Below are 24062 nucleotides of genomic sequence, written 5' to 3'. Positions count from 1 at the left end.
TAGTTTATTCATGAGCTACATTACTCAATGAAGCAGTTGATTGAAATTATGGGATGGATAAATGTTACAGATGATGAATCATTTCTTTTATATGTTTGTCACTTTATCTCTAGTAATATTGTTTGCCTATAATAATAGATGCATTCAAAAAACAGATGATGAATCATTTCTTTTATATTCTTGTCACTTTATCCTGTAGTATTGTTTGCCTATAATAATAGATGCATTCAAAAAATTCATTCAACATATACTTTTAATGGAGATAAAATGTAATCTATAATCAGTAATAACTTTCTTCTATTTTCTTGGTTAAAAATAGTAACCCCTCCGTCTCGATTTATGTGATATAGTTTGACTAGGCACGGAGTTTAAGGAAGAAAAGAAGACTTTTGAAATTTGTGATCTAATACAAGTCATATATATTTGTGGTTGAAAATCATTTCATTAAGTGTAAAAGGGGAAGTTTTAAGTTAAATTATTTCTAAATATAGGAATGTATCATTCTTTTTGGGACAAACTAAAAAGGTAAGTGTGTCACATAAATTGAGACATAGGGAGTAATTTTTATGAAAAAAAAATTAATTGTGACTGAATTATAATCTAAAATTTGAAATGAGAAATTAGATAATTCAGGCACGGCGACCTTGGGTTATGATAGCATTATGAAACTGAGAAGCCCAAAAGGAAAATAGAGTAGAAAGAAAGCCAACAATAAAATTTTGGCGTTTTCACTTGTCTAATGTGAAAGAAATAAGGGTTCTCAAAGATATGAGTCCGATTTTTGGAAACTTTGAAGCAAACTGACGGTTTCCTTTCATGAATCTCAGTCTAACATACCTTGCTTACATCTCAGTTTCCTGTCTCCCTAACTAAATAAAGGCTCATCACAAATCGGTAACAGTAGTTATATGTGCGAACACCACTTCAAAAAATTAAGTTATTAATGGTGTGCTCAGTATGGAGGAAAATCATTTTCAGAATTTATTTTTTAATTTTTAATTTTTCATGTTTACAACATACCCAGTGTAATCCTACAAGTGGGGTCTGGGGAGGGTAGAATGTACTCAAACCTTACCCCTACTCTGGGAGGTAGGGAGGTTGTTTCCGAATGACTCTTAACTCAAGAAAAAGTTGGTGAAAACATGTTTGACCTTACCCCTAATTTTTCATGTTTGATTGGTTAAAATATTTTTTCTGGCAAAACGAATTCCTTAAAAATAGTGAAAATGATTTGCCTAATAGAAGTGCGGAAACAAGTTTCAAAGAAGCAACTTGCAATATTAGTCGTAACTTGTTTTGGTGATAAGAAATTGGATTGTGCAAATTGCAAAGAACGAATCATTTTAACTGGTGAAAGGGCTGGCTTCATCTGTTATAGATAGAGCCAGGAGTGTTCATGGGTCGGTTTTGGGTTAAAACAAAAACCAAATCAATCTAGTCGGTTTTTAAAATTAGTAAAACCAAACTAAATAAAAAATAATACATATCCATCGGTTTAGTTAAAGTCGGTTTGGTTCGGTTTGGGTCAGGTTTTCGGTTTTTAAGAAAATTAACGGTATTTCTCTCTTATTGTTGTCTTTCCTACAATTAAGAGATAATTTTTTATCCTTTTCCAACTAATCCATTATTACCCGCCCTTTTATTGTGGTAACTATAGTTTCTTGCATTATGGAGAAAATGTCTTAAGATTTATGATTTTAATTAAGTGAATAGAGTTTTTTTTTTTTTTTTGGAAAGTGAAACTAATGCTGAGATTACACAAAATCCTAATAACACTATAAGAGAAAAACTACTTTCCAAGGGCCTTGACTTGTATCAATTTTTCACACCTCAAGTCTCACGGGTGGAATGGATCAAAGTCTCTTGAAGAATTCTTCAGGCATTCTTCGTCATGATAATCTCCTCATGCAATGTCTGTTATGATTTGGAATAACCTAGCATGCATAGAAATAAACCAGATCATATGAACCACTGATAATACTGCATCATGCAGAATATGAAGCAGTGCACTTGTAAGACAGGTTTTGATCATGTGCATCCTCAATAAGCATTCCTCTAGCCTTGTATTTGCTGCGGTATTAAGTAACAAACAATGTGAACTTCCCACCAAACATAGTAGTGCCTTTAGCAAATTGAACAATAAAGTTAATTCCACACACTAGATACAAAGATATGTTCAGTTTTATCCTTTCCCATCACTGAAGGTATTATAGTGTTTGCCTTGCCTGTGAACTGAATCTAAAGTTAGGAGTTAGATCCTTTTCCAGATTGATTAGCTTGCTTCCAGATGATGGAACTTCTTGAAAATGATGAAATTCTATTGTACCTGCAAAATCAAAAACCAGGTTAGTGAAATAATCAGGCAAGCAGTTCCCGTCTCTCATAACATGGATCACTTGTATCTGTCTGCCTTCTTTTAAGAGTTGGATCCTCTTTACCACCAGTGAAATACTCCATGGAACCTCTCATATACTATCTAAAATCTTCTGCATTGTCAAGGAGTCTGTTTCTACTATCAATGGCAGAAAAATATTATCAATGCAATATTTCACCCTTTCGTCAATTGCCACAGCTTCAGCAATAAGGTTTGTAGTATCTGATAGTCTCCTCCCCCCTGCATACATGAGATCACCACTATGATTTCTTATGCAAAAAGCTACAGAACTTGGCCTAGGATTGCACCTTGAAGCACAATCAGTGTTGCACTTGAAACTTCCTAACTCTGGTGGTTTCCATATTACTTGTTTACATGATATTGGCATACTGAACTTCTCTAAATGTTGAACTATGACAGACCAGCTTCTTGGTAAATTCTGCATCCATGGAAACTTCTGTTGTGCAAACAAATACATATTCCTGTTAATCTCATAAAACACCTTATTGACTGATATTGATCCTCCATGTCTCCATGTGATTCTACCTTTCCAAATTTGCCATAAAATCAGAGCTGGGGTAGCTTGATATAGAGGTTTCAACCTGGCAGTCACAGTTGCACTCCACCATTTCAAAACTGTTTGCTTAACCTGAATAAATGGACCTGATATTCTTACTGCAGAACAAAAATACCTCTATATTTTCCTTGCAAAAGAACCAGTTAAGGAAAGAAGATTAACTGTTTCAGGCTGAGTCTGACAACACCAACATCTTGATGCTATTGAAATGTGCTTCCTTTGAAGCACCTCATCAATAGGCAGTTTATAGAACCAGATTCTCCACAGAAGCAGTGATATTTTAAAAGCCAGTCCTTTAATCCAAAACTTTGCACAATGTGGTGAAACTTGATCTCTTTGTCTGATATATCCCCATGCACTACTAACTGAGAAGTTTCCTGAACTTGTAAGCATCCATCTTGGTTTATCTCTCTCTTGAGTTTTCACCAATTCCCCTAGGTTACTTCTGATGAGCTCAACTATGTCATTGGGCAATATCTCCAGCATTCTTCTTATATTCCAATGATCACCATCCATTAATTCTTCCAATTCTTCTACAGTTCCATCTATATGAAAATGGGAAGGAAGTTTATCGTGCAGTGCTCCAATCTTTGACCAATTTTCAAACCATACTGAGGATGATCCATCATTAGGTTCCCACCAAATATGTTGCTCCATTTCATCCCTTGCTTCTAGCATAAACTTCCAAGTTTGGGAGCCACCCTTCCATTGCACCTCAGTTGGTCTGAACCTCTTGCAATATTTATTCCACATGAAGGTAGACCATAAAGAGTTGTTGGTTCTAAATCTCCACCAAAGTTTGGTGAAAAGTGATTTAGAGACATCAAACACTGATCTAAATCCTAATCCACCCTCATTCTTGGGATAACATAACTTGGACTATTCACACCAGTGCTTGCATTTCCCCTCCTCTTTGTTTTGCCAAAAAACTCTATTAAACAGCTTATGCAACTCCTGAATAACACACTTTGTGTCACAACCCAATTTAGGATCACGAGGGAACCTACCATTCCCACCTCGGTAGGCGAACCCTTAAAAAAACAAAATAATTGCAAGTAAAGGATGAGATTCAATTTCCTTCAAGAAATATTACAATCAACAGTGGAAGTAAAACCAATGTATTAATCCAAATAGTGGAAGTGTTTACAACAATTAAATAATTATAGAGACTTATTCCCATGACCTGGTCTAGACTAGTAGAAGAGCGACTAATACTTAACCGGAATACAATAATAAATTTATGACCCAACCTCCATCTCGGAATGAGAAGGATGGAGGCCTTCAAGATAGGTACCGTGCATCTTCCGAAACCTCCAACGATCAATTTCCCGAAAAACTCTACACCCTAAAAGGGATGTAGCAAGAGTAGTATCAGTACAACACTAGTACTGGTAAGCATCATAGGCTGACAATGGTTAGAAGAACATATCAGTAAAAGAGTTCATAAATAAGCATGGTAGGTAAACTAAGTCAACAATACACATTACTTACCACCCGTCGCAACAACGAAGATTCTTACTCTCACCAACTCTCCCCTAGTAATCGACTACCTAACTTACATTATACTCGCTTTTATCTCCTTAGCATACAATAGGAAATTCCACACAAGTATCACAAGTCAACTACGATAACACTATTCAATCTTGGTATTGGAAAGACATTCCATCATTGATGTTCATCATTCACCTAATTTTTAGGAAGTCTAAAATATACAACTAAACCAACGAAAATCAACAAGAATGGTTCAAGATCAAAGCCTATGATTGTAACAACTAAGCCCAACCGTGTCAAGTCTCACATACTCAGTCCGGATCCGTGCATCACACATACATCACAAGACTATCACAATAGAAGCCAAAGTACGATGCAATGCAATAATGTATAAAATGTATATGCTATGCAATGCAATGAAATGCTGTGTACACATGTACTATGGATGAAAATATCAACGTCTCGGTAGCACAACTCATGGGGGACCTGCGAAGTCCTTGTACCTCATGGCTCCGGCAACAACCTCGGATAACTACTAATCCACTTCACCGCTTCGGTCCCTTAACTAATCCACTTCACCGCTTCGGTCCCTCGACATTGTGTGGTGTTCCCTTGACTAATCCACTTCACCGCTTCGGCGATGAGCCCACCGCTTCGGCAGTGATCCCGCCGCTTCAGCGGTGAGCCCACTTCTACAACGCCAACGCTGTTGCGGCATACTAGTAGTTGTGGCGGTTCCACTAGGCCTGGTAGCGCAAATTCAATACTCTCACGCAATGTGCACGACGGGTTCGATTAAGTTAGCCATTTTCAGAAGTATGACTGAATCGAAGACATTTTTAAAGAGTTGAAGTTGCGGATTTTCTCGGAATTCACGGTAACGATGAAACGGGTCATTGCACTTTGGTGGAACCATTGCTGATAATAGATAAATGGGAATGCTTTGTAGAACACTACTAATTAGTACTGCTTTTCCACCAAAAGATAGTAGTTTTCCTTTCCAAGCATGTAGTTTATCCCTAACCTTCTTCATTACCTCCTTGTAGAAAAGCTTCTGCTTTCTTGCATGAAATATTGGACATCCAAGATAAGTAAAAGGAAACTCCCCCTTAGTGAAACCAGTAGTATGCTTAACCTCTTGACTTAATTCACTAGGTACATTCTTATGCATATAAAAAGCACTTTTATCCACATTAATATTTTGACCAGAATCAAGTTCATACTCATGCAAAACCCCCATAATTCTTTGAAAAGACAACTTTTCAGCAGAAGAAAAAAAAATAGTATCATCAGCATAAGAAAGGTAATTAAAACTTGAACCCCACTTAGGCAACCCATATCCTCTAAACATACCATCTTCAAAAAGAGAATTCACAGCTCTAGATAATACTCCAGCAGCCAATATAAATAAAGCATGTGATAGAGGATCACCTTGTTTTCACCTCTAGACAAATGAAAAAAAACCATGAGCCCGCCCATTTATGAGAATAGAATACCAGTTAAATGTCATAATCCTCCAAATCATATCAAGAAAGATATCTGCATACCCCATCCTCTTCATCACTTGTATAAGATAGTTCCATGACACCCTATCATAGGCCTTTTCCATATCTAACTTGATGATCACATTTGTTGGTTTTCTCTTTTTCTGATATCAACTACTGATTCTTGTATAAGCAACACATTTTCAATGATGTTCCTGCCTTTGACAAAGCCAGACTGATTTGGATATATCAATGAAGGCAAGATGGAATCTAAACTATCATAAATGACCTTGTTAATGAAGTTGCTCAGATTAATGGGCCTCAGATCAGAAAAAATGTTGATAATGTCTTTCTTTGGTTGCAGTATTAAATTTGTATGAGTGACAGATTTTGGGAGAGTCTGTCCTTCATACAAATATTTCACCATATTATAAACATCTGCACCAACAATATCCTAACATTTTTGATAAAAGACACCTGAGAAACCAACAGGTCCACATGCACTATCCACTGCAAGTTCAAAAATAGCTCTTTTCACCTCCTCCAATGAAGGCATACAAAATAATGCAGCATTCTGCTTCTGTGTGACACTCTCATGAACATGTTCTAAAATGCTATAATCTGAAGAAATAGCCACTTGAGTAAACTGCTTATGATAAAATTCAATTGCTGCATTGGCAATGTGATCACTATTGTCAATCCAATCTCCTTCTCCATTTTGAATTATGGTGAGTTGCAACCCCTTTCTTCTTTAATTAACCAAACTATGAAAGAATCTAGTATTTCTATCCCCTTCAAAATACTATTGAATCCCAGCTTTTTGTTTCTAAAACTCCTTAAAGTGTAAGTATCTCTTGAATTCTGCCTGTGCTTGTTGTAAAAGCATCCTATTAACTTCAGAAGGATCATCTTCTTTAATCTTAACAATATCCTCTCTGATAGTTAATTGCTTGAAAATATCCCCATAATTCTTCCTACTCCATTTAGAAAGAGCAGTTTTCAACTTCGTCATCTTCTGTTTGAAAGTAATGAAAGCATCTCCAATATATATTCAGTCTCCCAATACTTCTCTACTGTTTGCATGAATGATTCATTTTCCAATCAGAAATTGAGGAACTTAAAAGGATTATGAAAGTGTTAAAGCTATTCTCCTGCAATCAATAAAAGAGGTGCATGGTCTGAACCAATTCTTGGTAAATGCTCCATACTCAGATTGCCAAACCATTCTAGTAAATGACTATTCACTAAAATTCAATCCAACCTCTTGAAAATACAATCATCCCCAGCTCTACCATTCCACCAAGTAAAAGGACTGCCTCTAAATTCAACTTCAGTCAATTCACAAGAATTCATGCAAAAAGCAAAATCTTCAAACTCTATGTGATACACTGGTAATCCTCCAATTTTTCCTCTTCACTCATAATGACATTAAAATCTCCCCCAACTAACCATGGGAGGTTCATATTGTTAGACAAGGTATAAATGCTATCCCACAACTCCAATCTTTCATGAGCATCACATTTTGCATATACCAGTGTAATAACTAGGATCATACTACTGTTCTGTAGAAACAACTTGATGGTAACTTGTTGTTCAGTAGCTATTAAATTACTCCTTCATTGACAAAATACCAGATCTTCCCATTACAATTATGATTTGCCAAACTCATACCCAATCTTCTTTTGTATCTAGAAATATGCCTTGAGTCTTGAAAAGGTTCCATAAAAGCAATCAAAATGAACTTGTGATGTCTATGCAACATTTGAACTCTATGGAAGGCCTTCTGAGTATTCGCAGACCTGATGTTCCAAATGATGTTTTCAATATCATTGAGAACCAGATTTAAAGCTGTACCTCTTTTTGGAAGAAATTTGGATGGTTTAGATTCTCCAGTTTTCTTATTTGATTCCGCATTTTTCTTAGAAAGAGATCTTGTGACTTGAAAATCAACATCATTCTTATTATTTTTGCCTTTCCTGTTGTTCTTGCCATTTTTCTTTGGTGATATCCTTGCATGCCTAGCAATGTCAATCATATGATGGTCAATGTCTTCCTGATGTATATCCTGCAAGTCTGAAGAATTCTGTTTCAAATCTTCTAAACTCTTGTTTTGGTTTTCTAAGACTCATATTATGAGATACTAAATCATGAAGCTCCTTGTTTGGAGAAGCTTTGGCACTGATACATCATACATATTCTCCTTCAAAAATAAGCTATTCTGAGCTGGAACTTGTGCAGGTGAATCTGAATCCCTATCCATAGTATCTGATGGAAGTTTACTTAGATAACAACCATCCACCAAATAACCCTCTTCCTCATAGCTTATAGCCTGATTTCCTACTATTTCTCCAAATTTTTTGTTATCATTCCCAACTTCAGCCTTCCTCTCACTTTCTACAGGCAACATATCTGCATTGTCCATGAATTTGATGGACTCATGTGTTTCCACATTGTCACCAGAACATGATAAATCCTCTTGTTCTTCAATAAGAAAAAGTGCATTCCCGACATTATGGTCAAAGTTACCACTTGTAGAAACAACATGTTCCCCTTGTGACAATGTAATATTTCCTCCAATCTACTTGGAAGAATCAGCCAGCTCTTTTTGTGCCATTGTAACAAAAGAATCTTTCACCTCAGTAGAAAGTTCTTTGTGCATATCACCTACCACTTCACAATTATGAGACTCATCACCTTCTAGTATTTCCACTTTCATATTATCAGCAAGTCCCTTCTTCAGATCAAGTTCTGAATCTGAAGATTTGGTGTGATTTAGGTCAGCTTCATCAACCATCTCCTTATTACTGATCCTTGCAGGCTTAGAAGCATCAGCATCATCTGCACAACCAAGATTCTCCTCCTCTTCATTATACACATCTACTATCTCCACCTTGGTACCTGTGCTCCATCCCCACAAGCTTTTTCAGTATTTAGTTCAGACACATTAAGAACATTTACACCTTCTGAGGTATCTCCAATATGAACAGCTATATGACATATTTTTTCTTCCTCTATCTTAAGAATATCCACATTTTCAGACAAAACATCAGAATTAACAGATGTATTATCCTCTTTATTCCCTTTGCACAAATCTAACTCCTTGTCATTTGGTTTTTTGCTTAAATTCTCCACATTGTTGATAGTGTTCACCACCACCACTGGATTATGCATGAGATCCTTAGAATTCTCTACATTGCTATCCTTTGGAACATCAACAGCAACTGGATTTGACATTTCTTGAATAATATTCACATCACTTTCTTTTGCTTCATTGGAAACTTCCACTTCAATGTCTTGTATAACCTTGCCTGTACTTTCTATATTGTTAGAAATGTTCTCCACCACCTTTGAAACTTGTTCTGCCTTAGACTTATTTCCAGCAACAAATTTGTCCATCACCCATTCCTTTGTATTTTGCACAGCAGAGTTAATATTATTATTATTATTATTATTATTATTATTATTATTATTATTATTATTATTATTATTATTATTATTATTATTATTATTATTATTATTATTATTATTATTATTATTATCCACCTGAATAGCTAATTCCTGATCGATTTCTCCTTCTTCAACAAAATTACCTAGTACATCAAAAAAAAGATTTGGAAGCACCTTCATCATGCTTATCACATTCCACTTGCCTCTGCTCCTTCGAACTAGACAAGTTTTTATTCATCTCCTTCTGGTTCTTAGTAACCTTGTTGATATTCTCCTCTAGATATGTCACCACAGTCCCACTAGGTAGAACTTTTGGTACAAATATCTGCACAGTTCTACCTCTATATCTTCTATTCCTATGATTTTTCCTATCTACCACACCTTGTCCTTGATCAACCACCTGCTGCTTTAGATCATCATGCTTCTCCATTGGATTATCAATGGTTTACTCTACAATACTCTCCTACACCAGTTCTGGATGTAGCACTCTACAATCTACATTAAAGTGTCCTTGTAACATGCATTCAGTACAATATTTAGGCATGAATCATATTGGATCTTCACTTTAACTTCCCTGACTGCCTTTATGTCTTCATCTTCTATCTCCATCATCACAAACTTTGGCATATCAACAAGTAGATATACCTGAACTTTAACCCCTGCACAATTAGGCCTAGTTTTGTTAACCGAAACCAAGTCCAATTGCAAAGGCTTTCCAACAGCAGATGCCAAGGTAAACAATAAATCTTTCACTAAGTAAGTAGGCAAAAATTTGGGAACGAGATCCAAGCCATGGCTATGGTTGTTTCCTCATCTATTTTGAAATTAGAATCACAGATTAGAGGCCTCATTTTGTAACTATATCCATCCTTCGACTTCAACCAAAAGGAACTTTTGGATGAAATAGTAATGAAATCCTCCATTAATGAACAACGAATCAAAACATGCCTATTTCTAAAAAACCCTACTGTGCATTTACCCTTTGCACCATATTGTGTAAGAATTATGATTCTTAATTCTTATAGTTCAGGACAACCATATGAAAACTTACAAACAATGGCAAATTGCAAGTTTTCTATCAGTTCCATGCGAGTTACTTCATTCTTCGTCCATTTCACGTATTGTTACACCTCGGAAATTTTTTCGTTCATGCACAGTGAATAGACTGACGAAGGGTACGACGTATGCGATGTTTTTATGAGTAAGAAATAACATTCGATGATTCTAAATGAGATTTCAAAGACATTCAAAGTGAGAGAAGAAAGTTGCCAAGAGGAGGCAAGACATACGAGATGTATCGGAAAGGATTTACGAATAACGAATTAACGATGACTTAATGATGCTTTGGAGAAGAGTTATAACGACCCCTAGATTGTTAATGATGTGATAAACAAGTGTCAAGAAGGTTACATAAGGATTGGAGATCAAACGAGTAGACGAAAATAATTTTCGGAAAACTGTGAACTGTACGGTCCATTATACGGACCGTACAAAAGATACAGACCGTAGATCTGGCTGTATAACTTGTCCAGAGAAGAGACTCCACTGGAACCATTATACGGTCACACATACGGACCATATAAATTGTACGGACCGTATGTGTGTCCGTATAAATGGGTCGGGACTGATTTTGTGTATTAAAAAGGGGATCCAAGTCCATTTTATTTCATTTTCCCTTCACACCCCTTCTCTCTAAAACATCTCTCTACACTTCTCTAACAAGAATTCAAGGGGTATTTGTGATCAAATACATCAAACCAAGTGAATCAAATGTAAGAAACTCATTAAAGTTCATCAAAGACAAGGAATCCAAGTGAAGGTGAAACTAGGGTTTTGTTCAAGAGAAGTGTTTGCAATCAAGGTTCATTCCTACACCATCTAAGGTAAGGTTTATGGTATTTACATGTTGATTAAGTTATTTGAAAGTTGAAACACTTGGTTTGTAAAAGGATATAGGAAATGGGTCTTGAAAGGGTAAATAGTGTCATTTTGAGTGATAACTTGAATTGAGTTATGATTACTGATGTGTTGTGATATAGTTATGTTATAAATGATATTAAGGACATGGGATAAAAATTATATGTGAGAAAACGTACTAGTATACTATGACCATGATTATGAGTGAATTGAAGTGAAATTATGAATTGCGGATAAAATAGATGGATGACAATTGTTGTCTATGATATTGTGAATATTATTGATGTTTGGGAGTTGATATATGATATAGAGGAAGTCGTATAAACAAAGGAAATGCTACCCAATTTTCTCTAGCTTTAGTAAGCACGTTCATATAATCGATTAGCTAATGTGAATGCGAATTCTCTTGAAGGTAGAAACGTGAGCATTGCAGGAGAACAATCAAGTGATGGAAATTGTTAAACGAAAGAGGTATGTAAGGCTAGTCCTTTCTTTCTAAGGCATGAATCTTATGGTATGAATCCCCCTATCTCTCTATGGTTTTCCTACGCATTGGGAACTATGAATCTACGAGTATAAAGAACTTCATATGAGATAAAGAAAAGAGACACGTTACTAACATGACAATACCGATGATGAATTTAAGTCTAATAGTCATAAAGTTCATGATATGATATTCCTACGAAGCTAATGATCCCTATATGATTCCTATGATATTATTTCCTTACCTCTCCATGACTTTCCTACCTTCCGAAAAACTAAGAGCCTATGTTTATGAATAGCCATATGGGATAAGATAAGAGGTATGTTACTAATACGATAATGATGATGATGAGTCAAAGTCTAAAGATTCGAAGGCCTATAATATTATAGTTCTACAAGGCTAATGATCCATATTACGATCCATTGATGTTGTTCATTGACTACACTCACCTTATATGCTAATTCCTTCAAGGTGAGGCATAATGCTTATGAATGCTCCATGATGGAATCGGGGGCTCTCGCCTTACGTCACCTTGATATTGTTATAAGTTGTCTATAAGCTCTAATATGTGTCCTATGACCAATGTTCCGAAAAGTTACGAGTCTATGTTCATAAGGGGTTCCATATGAGATTAATGAAAGAGATATGCAATAGATACGATGATAGTAATGATGAGCCTAAGTTAGAGATTATAAAGTTTATTATGCGACATTATTACGAAGTTCATGCTACGAATACGATGCGATTCTCATAGATTGTCTTTAAATCCAAATGTATGCTCCATGAAAGGTTATGATAAGTTTATGAGACATGTGATGATAATGATGACGATGTTGATAGTGATGATGATAATGATGATGATGTTGATAGTGATGATGATAATGATGAAGATGATAATAGTAATGACGCTAAAGATATTTATGAGCTTTTATGTATATATATATATATATATATATATATATATATATATATATATATATATATATATATATATATATATATGTGTGTGTGTGTGTGTTCTTATGTATGACTATTATGAAACCCCGAGCTTATAAGGTCGGGTAGAATATGTATATATTTATGTAACGCGCGCACACCTCTGCAGTTGGGTACGGATAAGACTGAGCCTTGGTAGGGCCAGATAGACATAACACTGAGCCTTGGTAGGGCCAGGTAGACATAACACTGAGCCTTGGTAGGGCCAGGTAGACATAACACTGAGCCTTGGTAAGGCCAGGTAGACATAACCCTGAAGCCTTGGTTGGCCAGGTTGTATATGATATAAATACGTATATGCTATGATTATATATATGATGTATGTATGAGAAGCCCGAAAAATATGTAGGTGATTTTGTCGAGCCACGACGTGGCCGAATGCGGATAATGTTTAATGTGTATGAGCAGATGAGGTGTTATGATATATATATATATATATATATATATATATATATATATATATATATATATATATATATATATGTATGATACAACGATGTATGAACTATGATGGTACATGTACCGTGATAATATATGATATAGGCATGAAAGGTATCCTCCGTTAAAGTTACGCAGGTTATGTCTTCATCTTATGTCTTATGATTCTCTATTATTTTTATTTCATTCATGCCTTACATACTCAGTACAATATTCGTACTGACGTCCGTTTTCTTTGGACGCTGTGTTCATGCCCACAGGTAGACTGGGAGGCGACCCAGATTTATAGAAGCCGATAAGTAGAGTTTTGAAAGCAATCCATTATTCTAGAGTTGCCACTGTTTTACCATTTTATGTACATGTATGTTTTGGGCACGACGGGGTCCTGTCCCGTCCATACGTCTAGTATTCTAGTAGAGACTCGTAGATACGTATGTGTGGGTATTATGGTCTCACGATGTTGATAAGCGTATATATGTATATATGTATGTGTGTATTATTTGATAGCCGAAGGGCTTACGTATATAAAGGTAATTATGTCTCCAAATGAAAAACGATTTTCCTATGATTTGAGTATGAATTGATGAATGAATGTTTAACGAGTATGATAAGTAGCAGAATGAGTGGTGCTCGGTGGATAGCCCCGGGTACCCGTCGCGGTCCCTAGTCGGGTCGTGACAAATGTGGTTGCAGAGCAGTTCAATCCTAGGAAGTGTTATATCCCGTATTTTGCGTATTCGGATAATTCAAGACAATTGCAAGAAGTTAAGGACAAGGCTATATTTTTTATCTTGTTTAGCACACAAGTTGTTTATGAAAGCTATTTATGTGGAAATATTAAGAAAGGCTAAGGGCGAATTTGGAATTTGGAAAATAATTTTTCATGAAACAAAAAAAAAAAGAATGGGCTTGAATAAGGGGCCATGTGGCCGTCCAAGCTAGGATGGGCCTTGGCCCACATGGACAAATTGTGCATGTGTATAAAAGAGACTAAATGGTCATATTTATCATCTCCATCCATAGAAATTTCAAGAAACTTGGGGAGGGAAAAATGGAGAAGGCCATTCGGCCATAGAGCAAGAAAAAGGAACCCTTGAAAATCTTGATCAAAAATTATTTTCTCCTAGTATTTCTACTAATTTGAACGTCCTCTTTAACGTGGTATAATTGTTGGAGCAAGAAGACCTCTTTTGTTGCAAGTTCATGATCATAGCCAAGTGGGAAATTAAGGGAAAAAGGTAAGAATTAATCTTCTTTTATATGTTATGGATGATTGTGTATGTTGTAGTATGTAGAAATGGGTGAAATTCATGAAAAATATGGATGTATGTTGTGGCCGTGTGGTTGTTGTATGGTATAGAAGAGAATGAATCAATTATTTTATCTAGTGTTTTGGTTGTTGTTGTGGTGGATTCTATGTTGCTAATGAAAGTTTGATGATTCTAGTTGAAGTTGTAAGTGTTGGAGAGTTGTTTTACAAGCTAATGTGATGTTAATGTCACTTTTTGTACATATGGAAGGTAATGTTGTTAGTGTGTGAATTGTTGGTATAATTCATGAATTGGAAGGAAAGAAAATATGTTGTTATTGTTCTTATTGAATTTGGAAGGTTTCGGGTGAAGTGGTATGTTGGTTGAATTGTTTGAAGTGTTGTTGAATCATATTAGAATGATTTCGGATTAATACCTGAATGTGAAATCATTGATGTTAGCTTGACTATGTGTGGTTGAATTGAATATAAATGAAATGCCGTCGAATTAGAATGTATTTGAAATAATTGTTGAAGTTGGAGATATGATTGCTGGTATTGTTGTTGATAATTTGGCTGAGTTGAATTCTCGGATTTGTTGTTGATAAATTGGCCGAGTTAGATTCTCGGGGATGGTGTACTTATAGGGGAAATGCTGCCGAAATTTTGGCAGAATATAAATGAATTCATTTGAAGGACTAAGGCAAGCATTTGTCGATGAGTCTAATGATTATGTCAATTCTCTTGAATATAGACTAGCAAGTTTGGACGAATAAGCGTAGCTAATTGGACGTGGGACAGGTATGTAAAGCTTACCTTTTCTTTCTTTTGGCATGTCCTAGAGCTAAGTAAGTTATGTTACTTATCTTGGGGTAACTCTATTCTCGATTCTGAGCTTGTTAATGATTATTATTCACTTCTTGATGTGAGTATACTTAGTAAAGCCGAGCTTATTGTATGATTGAATAACAACAAAAGTCTAAAGAGTTCTGTAAGTAGTAATGTCCCTACCTTTCGTAGACGGTCTCAGATTGCTTGAAAATGGTTGTAGAGGTTCCTATAATGAATAACGTTCATAAATTTCATAAGCGAACTCAGAATGTTTTAGAAACGTTCATGGGGGGTTCTATAATGAATGATGTCCATAACGATATTTGAAAGGTACTGGGTATGGTTGTTGCTTTAATTTTCAAAAATAGCTTCTGAAACGTTCGTAGAAGATTCTGTACTTCAAACACTCATAACTTTCTTATACTAAGTCGGATTGACCCGAAACTTGTTTCTAAGTGTCACGACCCGACTAGGGGCCGCGACGGGTACCAGGGGCTAACCACCGAGCACCGCTCGTGCTATCATTTACCTACCCCATTTAACAATCATTCATCTATTTCCGGTTAACTTTAAAAAGAGGATTTGCTTTTCATTACAAAAAATATAACACGTTAATACAAAAACATATTTCAATATACTTATACACATGCGTACTACCCACGTTGTGGAACCACACAACCCACATCGAGCATCTACGAGCCTCTATTGAGTGACATACAAATATATACACAAAAGGAACATCCAATTAGCACCTCCGAAAGATGGAGTGCTCTTCCGCTCGGCTAGTGACTCCTATCAGTCTGGACCGCTTTCCCGTCTACCTGTGGGCATGAACACAGCATCCAAAGAAAAGGATGTTAGTACGAGCATTGTACTGAGTATGTAAGGCATACATCAAGAATTGAAGTAAGAATAAGAAAGTAAAATAAGTACAAGGAGATAATCGATACATGATTGCCTCTTAAGGCAGATCCATGCGTGCGTACTCATAAAGCATCATATAGTCAATTGCTGCGGAACGCGCAGCCCGATCCATATGTTACCGTATGTTAGTGCCGAGGAACGTACGGCCCGATCCATAAATATAATAAGTTAGTGCCGAGGAACGTACGACCCGATCCATAACCCATATGCCCCGCGTCCGGGATGAAATCATGATATGCCAGCTGACCAGGTGGCTATGCGTCTATAGCGCCTCACCTTCCCCATATCCCCTGAATACATATACATATCATATACTTATACCATATACTTAACATGCATGAGAGCCCAAGGAAAAGCTGTAAGTACGTCGGAGTGACGTAAGGTCGAAAGCCTCCGATTATGTTATGGAGTAATCATTGTCGCTTTGTCTCACCTTGAAGGAACAATTATTATAAGGTGAGACTATCAATGAAGAATAACATTAAAAGAAAACATACAACAAAATCATGAACTTCATAAGGCATCCATTCATATATTTGGAAGATTTAGAAATAAAGTCACCATCCATGAATAAATTGAGAAATCAGTAAATAGCTCGACGTTCTCATATAGTCCTTGAAATTGTAAACTTGAAACTGTTAAACATAAGATTTGCTCTCATCATGGTCAACGTCATAATATTCTCATTTTTGACATCATCATTGTTATTGAGAACAATATCCACGGTCGTTATCATAAACGCTCACATAATCACAACCTTTGATTTTGGAAAATAGGAGTACTTTGGAAAACATTTATGGAATATCAAGAAGGAAATCATGCTTCGGAATCTTAGACTATTTAACCTTTGATAGCAAGGAAAAGATGGGAGCATTTATGAAATCGTAAGCTAGGGATCATGCCTTTGAAAGAAAGGGGATAGCCTTACATACCTTCGACGTTTACAATTCTTATTTCTTGCTCGTTCTCCCTTAATGCACTCGTATATACCTTCAAGAGAATTCATGTCGTCGTTAGCTAAGTAATTATAAGAACGGACTACTATTTCTAAGGAAAATTGGATAACACTTCCTTCATTTCTGATACTTTTCCCATGTTTCATTTCAACTCTCATACATTCGTAACGACACTCACAATATTACTTTCAACAATCATCACTTATACACTTTGAGAAAAATCTACCATTTTCCTCCAATTTCTCCACATCCATAGTTATAGCTCGTTATCACATTTTCTCGTATATAATACTTATTTCATGGTCTAGACGTTATTTATAACATATTCACAACCGTAGCTTATCAACATTCATGACTCCATTCAACTACTATTCAATTGTGTCACTATTCACCCATGCAAGGCCCATTTTCTATGTTCTTATACATTTCAAGTATCTAAGCCTTCCAATACCTTGAACCATATGGTATAGTCATGAAACATACCTTGGATGATGGTGGAACAAGCCTTGAGCAATAATACTCTTTTTATACCAAAACCTTACTTCAACCCTTTTGAGATTCTTGAAAAAGATGACTTCCAATAGAGTCTCATGCACTTGCTTTCATGAATTAGATGTTGATGATCTTGGTTTCCCTTTGATCTCTTGAATTTTGTGGATGAATATTTGGAGAGCTGCTAGAGTGTTCTTGAGGGTTGTATGGATGAAAAATGAAATAAAATGAGGCTTTGGTCTCTTTTAATAACTCAAAGTTGATCTTTAATGAATCCAGTCGGGGTGAACAGTGGTCGTAAACCACCATATACAGACCGTATTTTGATTTACGGCCCGTCCTCCATTGCCGTATTTAACCATTTCAAAGACAGCAAGTTTTGGCTGAGGAACATGGCAGTTTACGACTTAGGTTTATGGTCCGTAAACCAGTTTACGGACTGTCCTCCAAGTCGTTTTTAACCATTTTCACAATTTACAGAAAGTTGAGATTTCGGACAAGCTGGAGGACGATTGCACTATATGGTCCGTAAATCACTTTACGGGCCGTATAGTGCCATATACGACCACTGGACAGAAAATTTTCCACGACTTTCTTATTTTCCAAAACTTCTTAATTAGCCATTCCCGCCTTAACAAAACACCATACACTCAAACTTTTCATCATTCCACTCATCATACAAGTACAGAGAAATTTCTGAGGTGTAACATTCTTCCCCCCTTTTGGAACATTCGTCCTCGAATGTTAAATCAGCGCAGATTCTAAGATAATTTTTGCCGGAGTTTCCTTTGTCGTATGGAACTACCAACTTGTCACAATAACCCATAATATCATCGCCTCACAGGGCTATAACACAATACCAACATGTCCATGGTCACACACGTCCCAGAAGTCAAAAGTAAGCATACATACCATCATGAACTTTTCCTGGAGATTCGACTAGGTGCGGATACTTGGCTTCCGCATTCACTTTGGCTTCCCTAGTATTTCTTCCCAATTATTGTTTTTGCCACCAAACTCTGATTTAAGCCACCTCCTTATTTCGAAGTCCTCGCACTTACCTATCTAATGTGGCAAAGGGTACTTTCTCATACATCAACTTTCTTGTCATTTGAGCATCATTTAATTGACATGCTCCTAGTGGGAGTTCTAACATATTTATAAGCTACCTTGCTTGTTGCATACGACCTTATAGGATCTAATGCATCGGAACCTAACTCTCCACCTTTATTTCGTGATTCTATCGCTCTCGCAGGTTGTCATATCCTCGGGCTTCTATGGTGAGTATGTATCCTGTACTTATACTATGCCCCAAGCGATTATTCCATTTGTCTCTCACAACAATTCCAACTCGACATTTCAGTTCCGTTTACCATATACCCTCCTTCAACTTACCCCAGGCATCATGACTCTCTCACCCTTACTTTACCTCTTACTCCTCTCCTAAGTGTTCACTTGGTCTCATTGGCAATGCGTAAATATCTACAAATTACATACTCTTTTTGCGCGATTCGCATTCGTACCCATCCATCCGTATACCTGTATCCATGTCTTTCTTCGCATCCATAGTCATATTCATCTGTATGCCGTATCCATGGTCATATTCATCTAAGTGTCAATATCCTTCTCAATGACCTTTTCGCTAACACCCTTACCTCGAGAACGGGGTAACTTTACAATAAGACCCATGTTAATATCATGAATCATTCTGTGTCTCAGGCCTGCATGCCTTCTTCTTGGGGCTACCGTCACCCACTATATTCACAACATTCTCCGGGGTTATATTTTCATTTGGGCTAAAAGAGTATTCAATCCCGGAAGTCATTAAATCAATATAAGGACAGAGAAACGAGAGTTTCCATTCTGCTGGAAGAGTAATAGAAACTAATCAGTACTCCCTAAACTGATTCCAACTCTCCTCTAACCATGTCACGCAATCAGAGTTTCGCAATTCTATTCCTCGTTTTGCGCCACTTGGGACCTTGTGGGACACAACGTCTCACAGATCGGCCTTATACTTCGCTACAAATTCATCTGGGATTTATAATTTAGAGGGGCAATGAGGTGGTATAATCTTAGAGAATTGTGGGTCCACCTCTGCCCGTCACCAGTGTTTTACTATCTTTGCCGACTGATGACTCTTCTTCTTCCCCCTTCTTCTTGCCTTTGCGTGTCCTTATTCTACCGCTTTTAGTCAATACACTCCCGTAGGGTTCATCATTTCAACCTTCACACTGGTGTCCTCTCTATTTCCCCCCCCCCCCCCCCCCTTTTTTTAAGGGTTTTACTCGTACCTTTAAATCTCGAATCCACGTACTCCTGGCTACACTACGCCGTACTTATTCAGTCCCCTACAGTCTATGGCTATAACAATCCATACGTGGAGTCGTGGAGTCTTAACGTACTCGCCTTACAGTCTTATAACCAAGAAATGCACCCGATATAACACTCCGAGCAAAAACGTACGTTACTTAGCTCATCCAGTAGTTATGTATCTGTATCCGAATCTGCTCCGATTAACAACTTCCTGCCCCATAGGGATGCTTACATTAATAGTGGGTCTAGCTATCCATGCCACCCATCTAATGTCACTTACCCTTTTCTTCGGCGCTCAAAATTTGTAACGCCATCTTCGTTTCCCTAGGGCTTAGGTCTCTCTTACGCCGCTAATGCGCCCCATGCCTCCTTATTTTCTTACTCTTGTTTGCACTTGGAACCGATTTCATATCCGCATTGTACCACTATCATTATTAGTTATAACTCTACTTCATCGCTTCATCGTCGTACAGTAGACCCATAACTCATGATCATCTTTTCCTCTTCAACTCTTTACCGCATTCACTTCACTCGTTCTAACTTGGTATGGGATATTTGTAGGAGATATGTTCTCCTTTAACTACCACGCCACTGTTTTTTAGGCACTCGTACTTCGTACATTTCCTCTTTGCTATCTTATCTCCTCCCACTTAATAATCTATCCTTGACTCTTCGCATGAGGAACCACATTCTTAACTTAGTACCGCTTTGTTCTTTAGGATACACCACCTGTGTCAATCCGTCCCTTGCTACCTAAAACTAATTCTATCCGTCCTGATCATCCCCCATCTCGCTCCTATCGCGTTGACCTTCCTCCTACTTATTATCCTACTTTCATTATTTATCTTTGCCGTAGTCTCGGCCTTATACGTCCAACTAAAGATATCATCCATGCCCTTAGGCATCTTCTCGCTATACTTTATATAACAATTCTTGTTACGGCTCATTGTACCCAGATCATAATCCACCCTATAGAGTGACACTTCTTGATCTCGTTTGCAAACCTGTTCATAACATAGGGTAGCCTCATGAAGCAGGCATACTCAACCTGTTATCCTTTTTAGTCAGTCACATTACATTTACCATATGGCTTGTTTGCACACGTATTCACATTAATTATAAAAGGGTGCTAGCAATATACCTGGAGTAATATCAGGGGAAGACTCAGGATCCCGTCATTCAGCTAACGCCTGGGTATGATGTTGGGATCCGCTTGGACTAGGCGTTCTTCGGTCTCTACCACTGCTTACTAGCCCCTGTGGCCCTGACCTTGGAGGGCGTGTCGATGATGAAGAGCCCGTTACCATTCCCGTAGTCCGAACCTCACTTTTACCACGTAGCGATGGACAATTTCGCTTTAAATGGCCTGGCTAGCACAGGCATAACAAACATCCGAGCCCCGGCGACACAGTCCCCAATGTAACTTGCGACACTGAATACATCGTGGTACTGGTGACCTCTTCTGACCGGAATCACTCTGAACCCGAGAACGAGAAACTCTGAGACTCTGGGATGACCTTGAATAAGCAGGTCCATCAAATCTGGGTCTGGGAAACTGTGGAGGTGCATCTCTAATCACACGGTCAGACCCAAAGGAATTAACTCCCTTTCTCCAACCCCTGTCATCGTGACTCGCATTCTGCCGCTGAGTCTGAGCGGCTACCAATTGAGTCAGTAAAAGAATGGTCTGTCTCATCTCTTGGCCCGCGGTATCTTGCGAAGGAATGGGGGGTACTGGAGCTAAGATCGAGGTTTCCCTCTGATCCATAAAGTGGGCGAGGTATGGGAAAATCGAAGTGGGGCGTTATTCTGGGGTTCGCCCTCCTCCATATTCGTAGACGGCTCTCGATCAAGCCCTTTTTCAACCACCATCTTGCCCTTTTGGGCCGTCGTAGCTTTTCCCTTCATCAGTTTTGCTGAAATGACAACGCACCGTTAGGGGAGAGATAGTCTTATAACACAGCTCTATCGCATGATCTATTAAGAAGAAAGATGGTCATGTTTCCTAAATGCCCGGTAGCCTCCTGTTTATAGATGTGGTGCACAACACACCGATAAACAAGACTCTACTAGACAAGGCTCGTAGACACTTCCTAGGACGAACTGCTCTGATACCACTTCTGTCACGACCCGGCTAGGGGCCGCGACGGGTACCCGGGGCTAACCACCGAGCACCGCTCGTGCTGTCATTTACCTACCCCATTTAACAATCATTCATCTATTTCCGGTTAACTTTAAAAAAAGGATTTTCTTTTCATTACAAAAAATATAACGCGTTAATACAAAAACATATTTCAATATACTTATACACATGCGTACTACCCACGTTGTGGAACCACACAACCCACATCGAGCATCTACGAGCCTCTATTGAGTGACATACAAATATATACACAAAAGGAACAACCAATTAGCACCTCCGAAAGATGGAGTGCTCTTCCGCTCGGCTAGTGACTCCTATCAGTCTGGACCGCTTTCCCGTCTACCTGTGGGCATGAACACAGCATCCAAAGAAAAGGATGTCAGTACGAGCATTGTACTGAGTATGTAAGGCATACATCAAGAATTGAAGTAAGAATAAGAAAGTAAAATAAGTACAACGAGATAATCGATAATTGCTTGCCTCTTAAGGCGGATCCATGCGTGCGTACTCATAAAGAATCATATAGTAAATTGCTGCGGAACGCGCAGCCCGATCCATATGTCATCATATGTTAGTGCCGAGGAACGTACGGCCCGATCCATAAATATAATAATTTAGTGCCGAGGAACGTACGGCCCGATCCATAACCCATATGCCCCGCGTCCGGGCATCCCGCGTCTGGGATGAAATCATGATATGCCAGCTGACCAGGGGGCTATGCGTCTATAGCGACTCACCTTCCCCATATCCCCTGAATACATATACATATCATGTACTTATACCATATACTTAGCATGCATGAGAGCCCAAGGAAAAGCTGTAAGTACGTCGGAGTGACGTAAGGTCGAAAGCCTCCGATTATGTTATGGAGTAATCATTGTCGCTTTGTCTCACCTTGAAGGAACAATTATTATAAGGTGAGACTATCAATGAAGAATAACATTAAAAGAAAACATAGAATAAAATCATGAACTTCATAAGGCATCCATTCATATACTTTGGAAGATTTAGAAATAAAGTCACCATCCATGAATAAATTGAGAAATCAGTAAATAGCTCGACGTTCCCATATAGTCCTTGAAATCGTAAACTTGAAACTTTTAAACATAAGATTTGCTCTCATCATGGTCAGCGTCATAATATTCTCATTTTTGACATCATCATTGTTATGGAGAACGATATCCACGGTCGTTATCATAAACGCTCACATAATCACAACCTTTGATTTTGGAAAATAGGAGTATTTTGGAAAACATTTATGGAATATATAGAAGGAAATCATGCTTCGGAATCTTAGACTATTTAACCTTTGATAGCAAGGAAAAGATGGGAGCATTTATGAAATCGTAAGCTAGGGATCATGCCTTTGAAAGAAAGGGGATAGCCTCACATACCTTTGACATTTACAATTCTTATTTCTTGCTCGTTCTCCCTTAATGCACTCGTATATACCTTCAAGAGAATTCATGTCGTCGTTAGCTAAGTAATTATAAGAACGGACTACTATTTCTAAGGAAAATTGGATAGCACTTCCTTCATTTCTGATACTTTTCCCATGTTTCATTTCAACTCTCATACATTCGTAACGACACTCACAATATTACTTTCAACAATCATCACTTATACACTTTGAGAAAAATCTACCATTTTCCTCCAATTTCTCCAGATCCATGGTTATAGCTCGTTATCACGTTTTCTCGTATATTATACCTATTTCATGGTCTAGACGTTATTTATAATATATTCACAACCGTAGCTTATCAACATTCATGACTCCATTCAACTACTATTCAATTGTGCCACTATTCACCCATGCAAGGCCCATTTTCTATGTTCTTATACATTTCAAGTATCTAAGCCTTCCAATACCTTGAACCATATGGTATAGTCATGCAACATACCTTGGATGATGGTGGAACAAGCCTTGAGCAACAATACTCTTT

General features: G+C 37.6%; 2 protein-coding genes across 2 annotated transcripts; both read right to left on the bottom strand.

Moving 5' to 3' along the window:
* Positions 1-2465: 2465 nt before the first annotated feature.
* On the bottom strand, positions 2466-3704 carry LOC132644045 (uncharacterized). Its single transcript, XM_060360590.1, has 2 exons — positions 3114-3704; positions 2466-3023 (listed from the first exon to the last, which is right to left on the bottom strand). The coding sequence occupies exons 1-2, from the start codon at positions 3702-3704 to the stop codon at positions 2466-2468; spliced, it is 1149 nt and encodes a 382-aa protein (XP_060216573.1).
* A 1507-nt stretch (positions 3705-5211) lies between these two features.
* Positions 5212-5682, bottom strand: LOC132644044 (uncharacterized). The gene has a single exon (XM_060360589.1). The coding sequence runs from the start codon at positions 5680-5682 to the stop codon at positions 5212-5214; it is 471 nt and encodes a 156-aa protein (XP_060216572.1).
* Positions 5683-24062: the final 18380 nt, after the last annotated feature.

The sequence above is a fragment of the Lycium barbarum genome, chromosome 6 (assembly GCF_019175385.1).
Source record: "Lycium barbarum isolate Lr01 chromosome 6, ASM1917538v2, whole genome shotgun sequence".
NCBI lineage: Eukaryota > Viridiplantae > Streptophyta > Magnoliopsida > Solanales > Solanaceae > Lycium > Lycium barbarum.
Note: the sequence above shows the minus strand (reverse complement) of the source record. Positions and strands in the feature narration are given on the sequence as shown.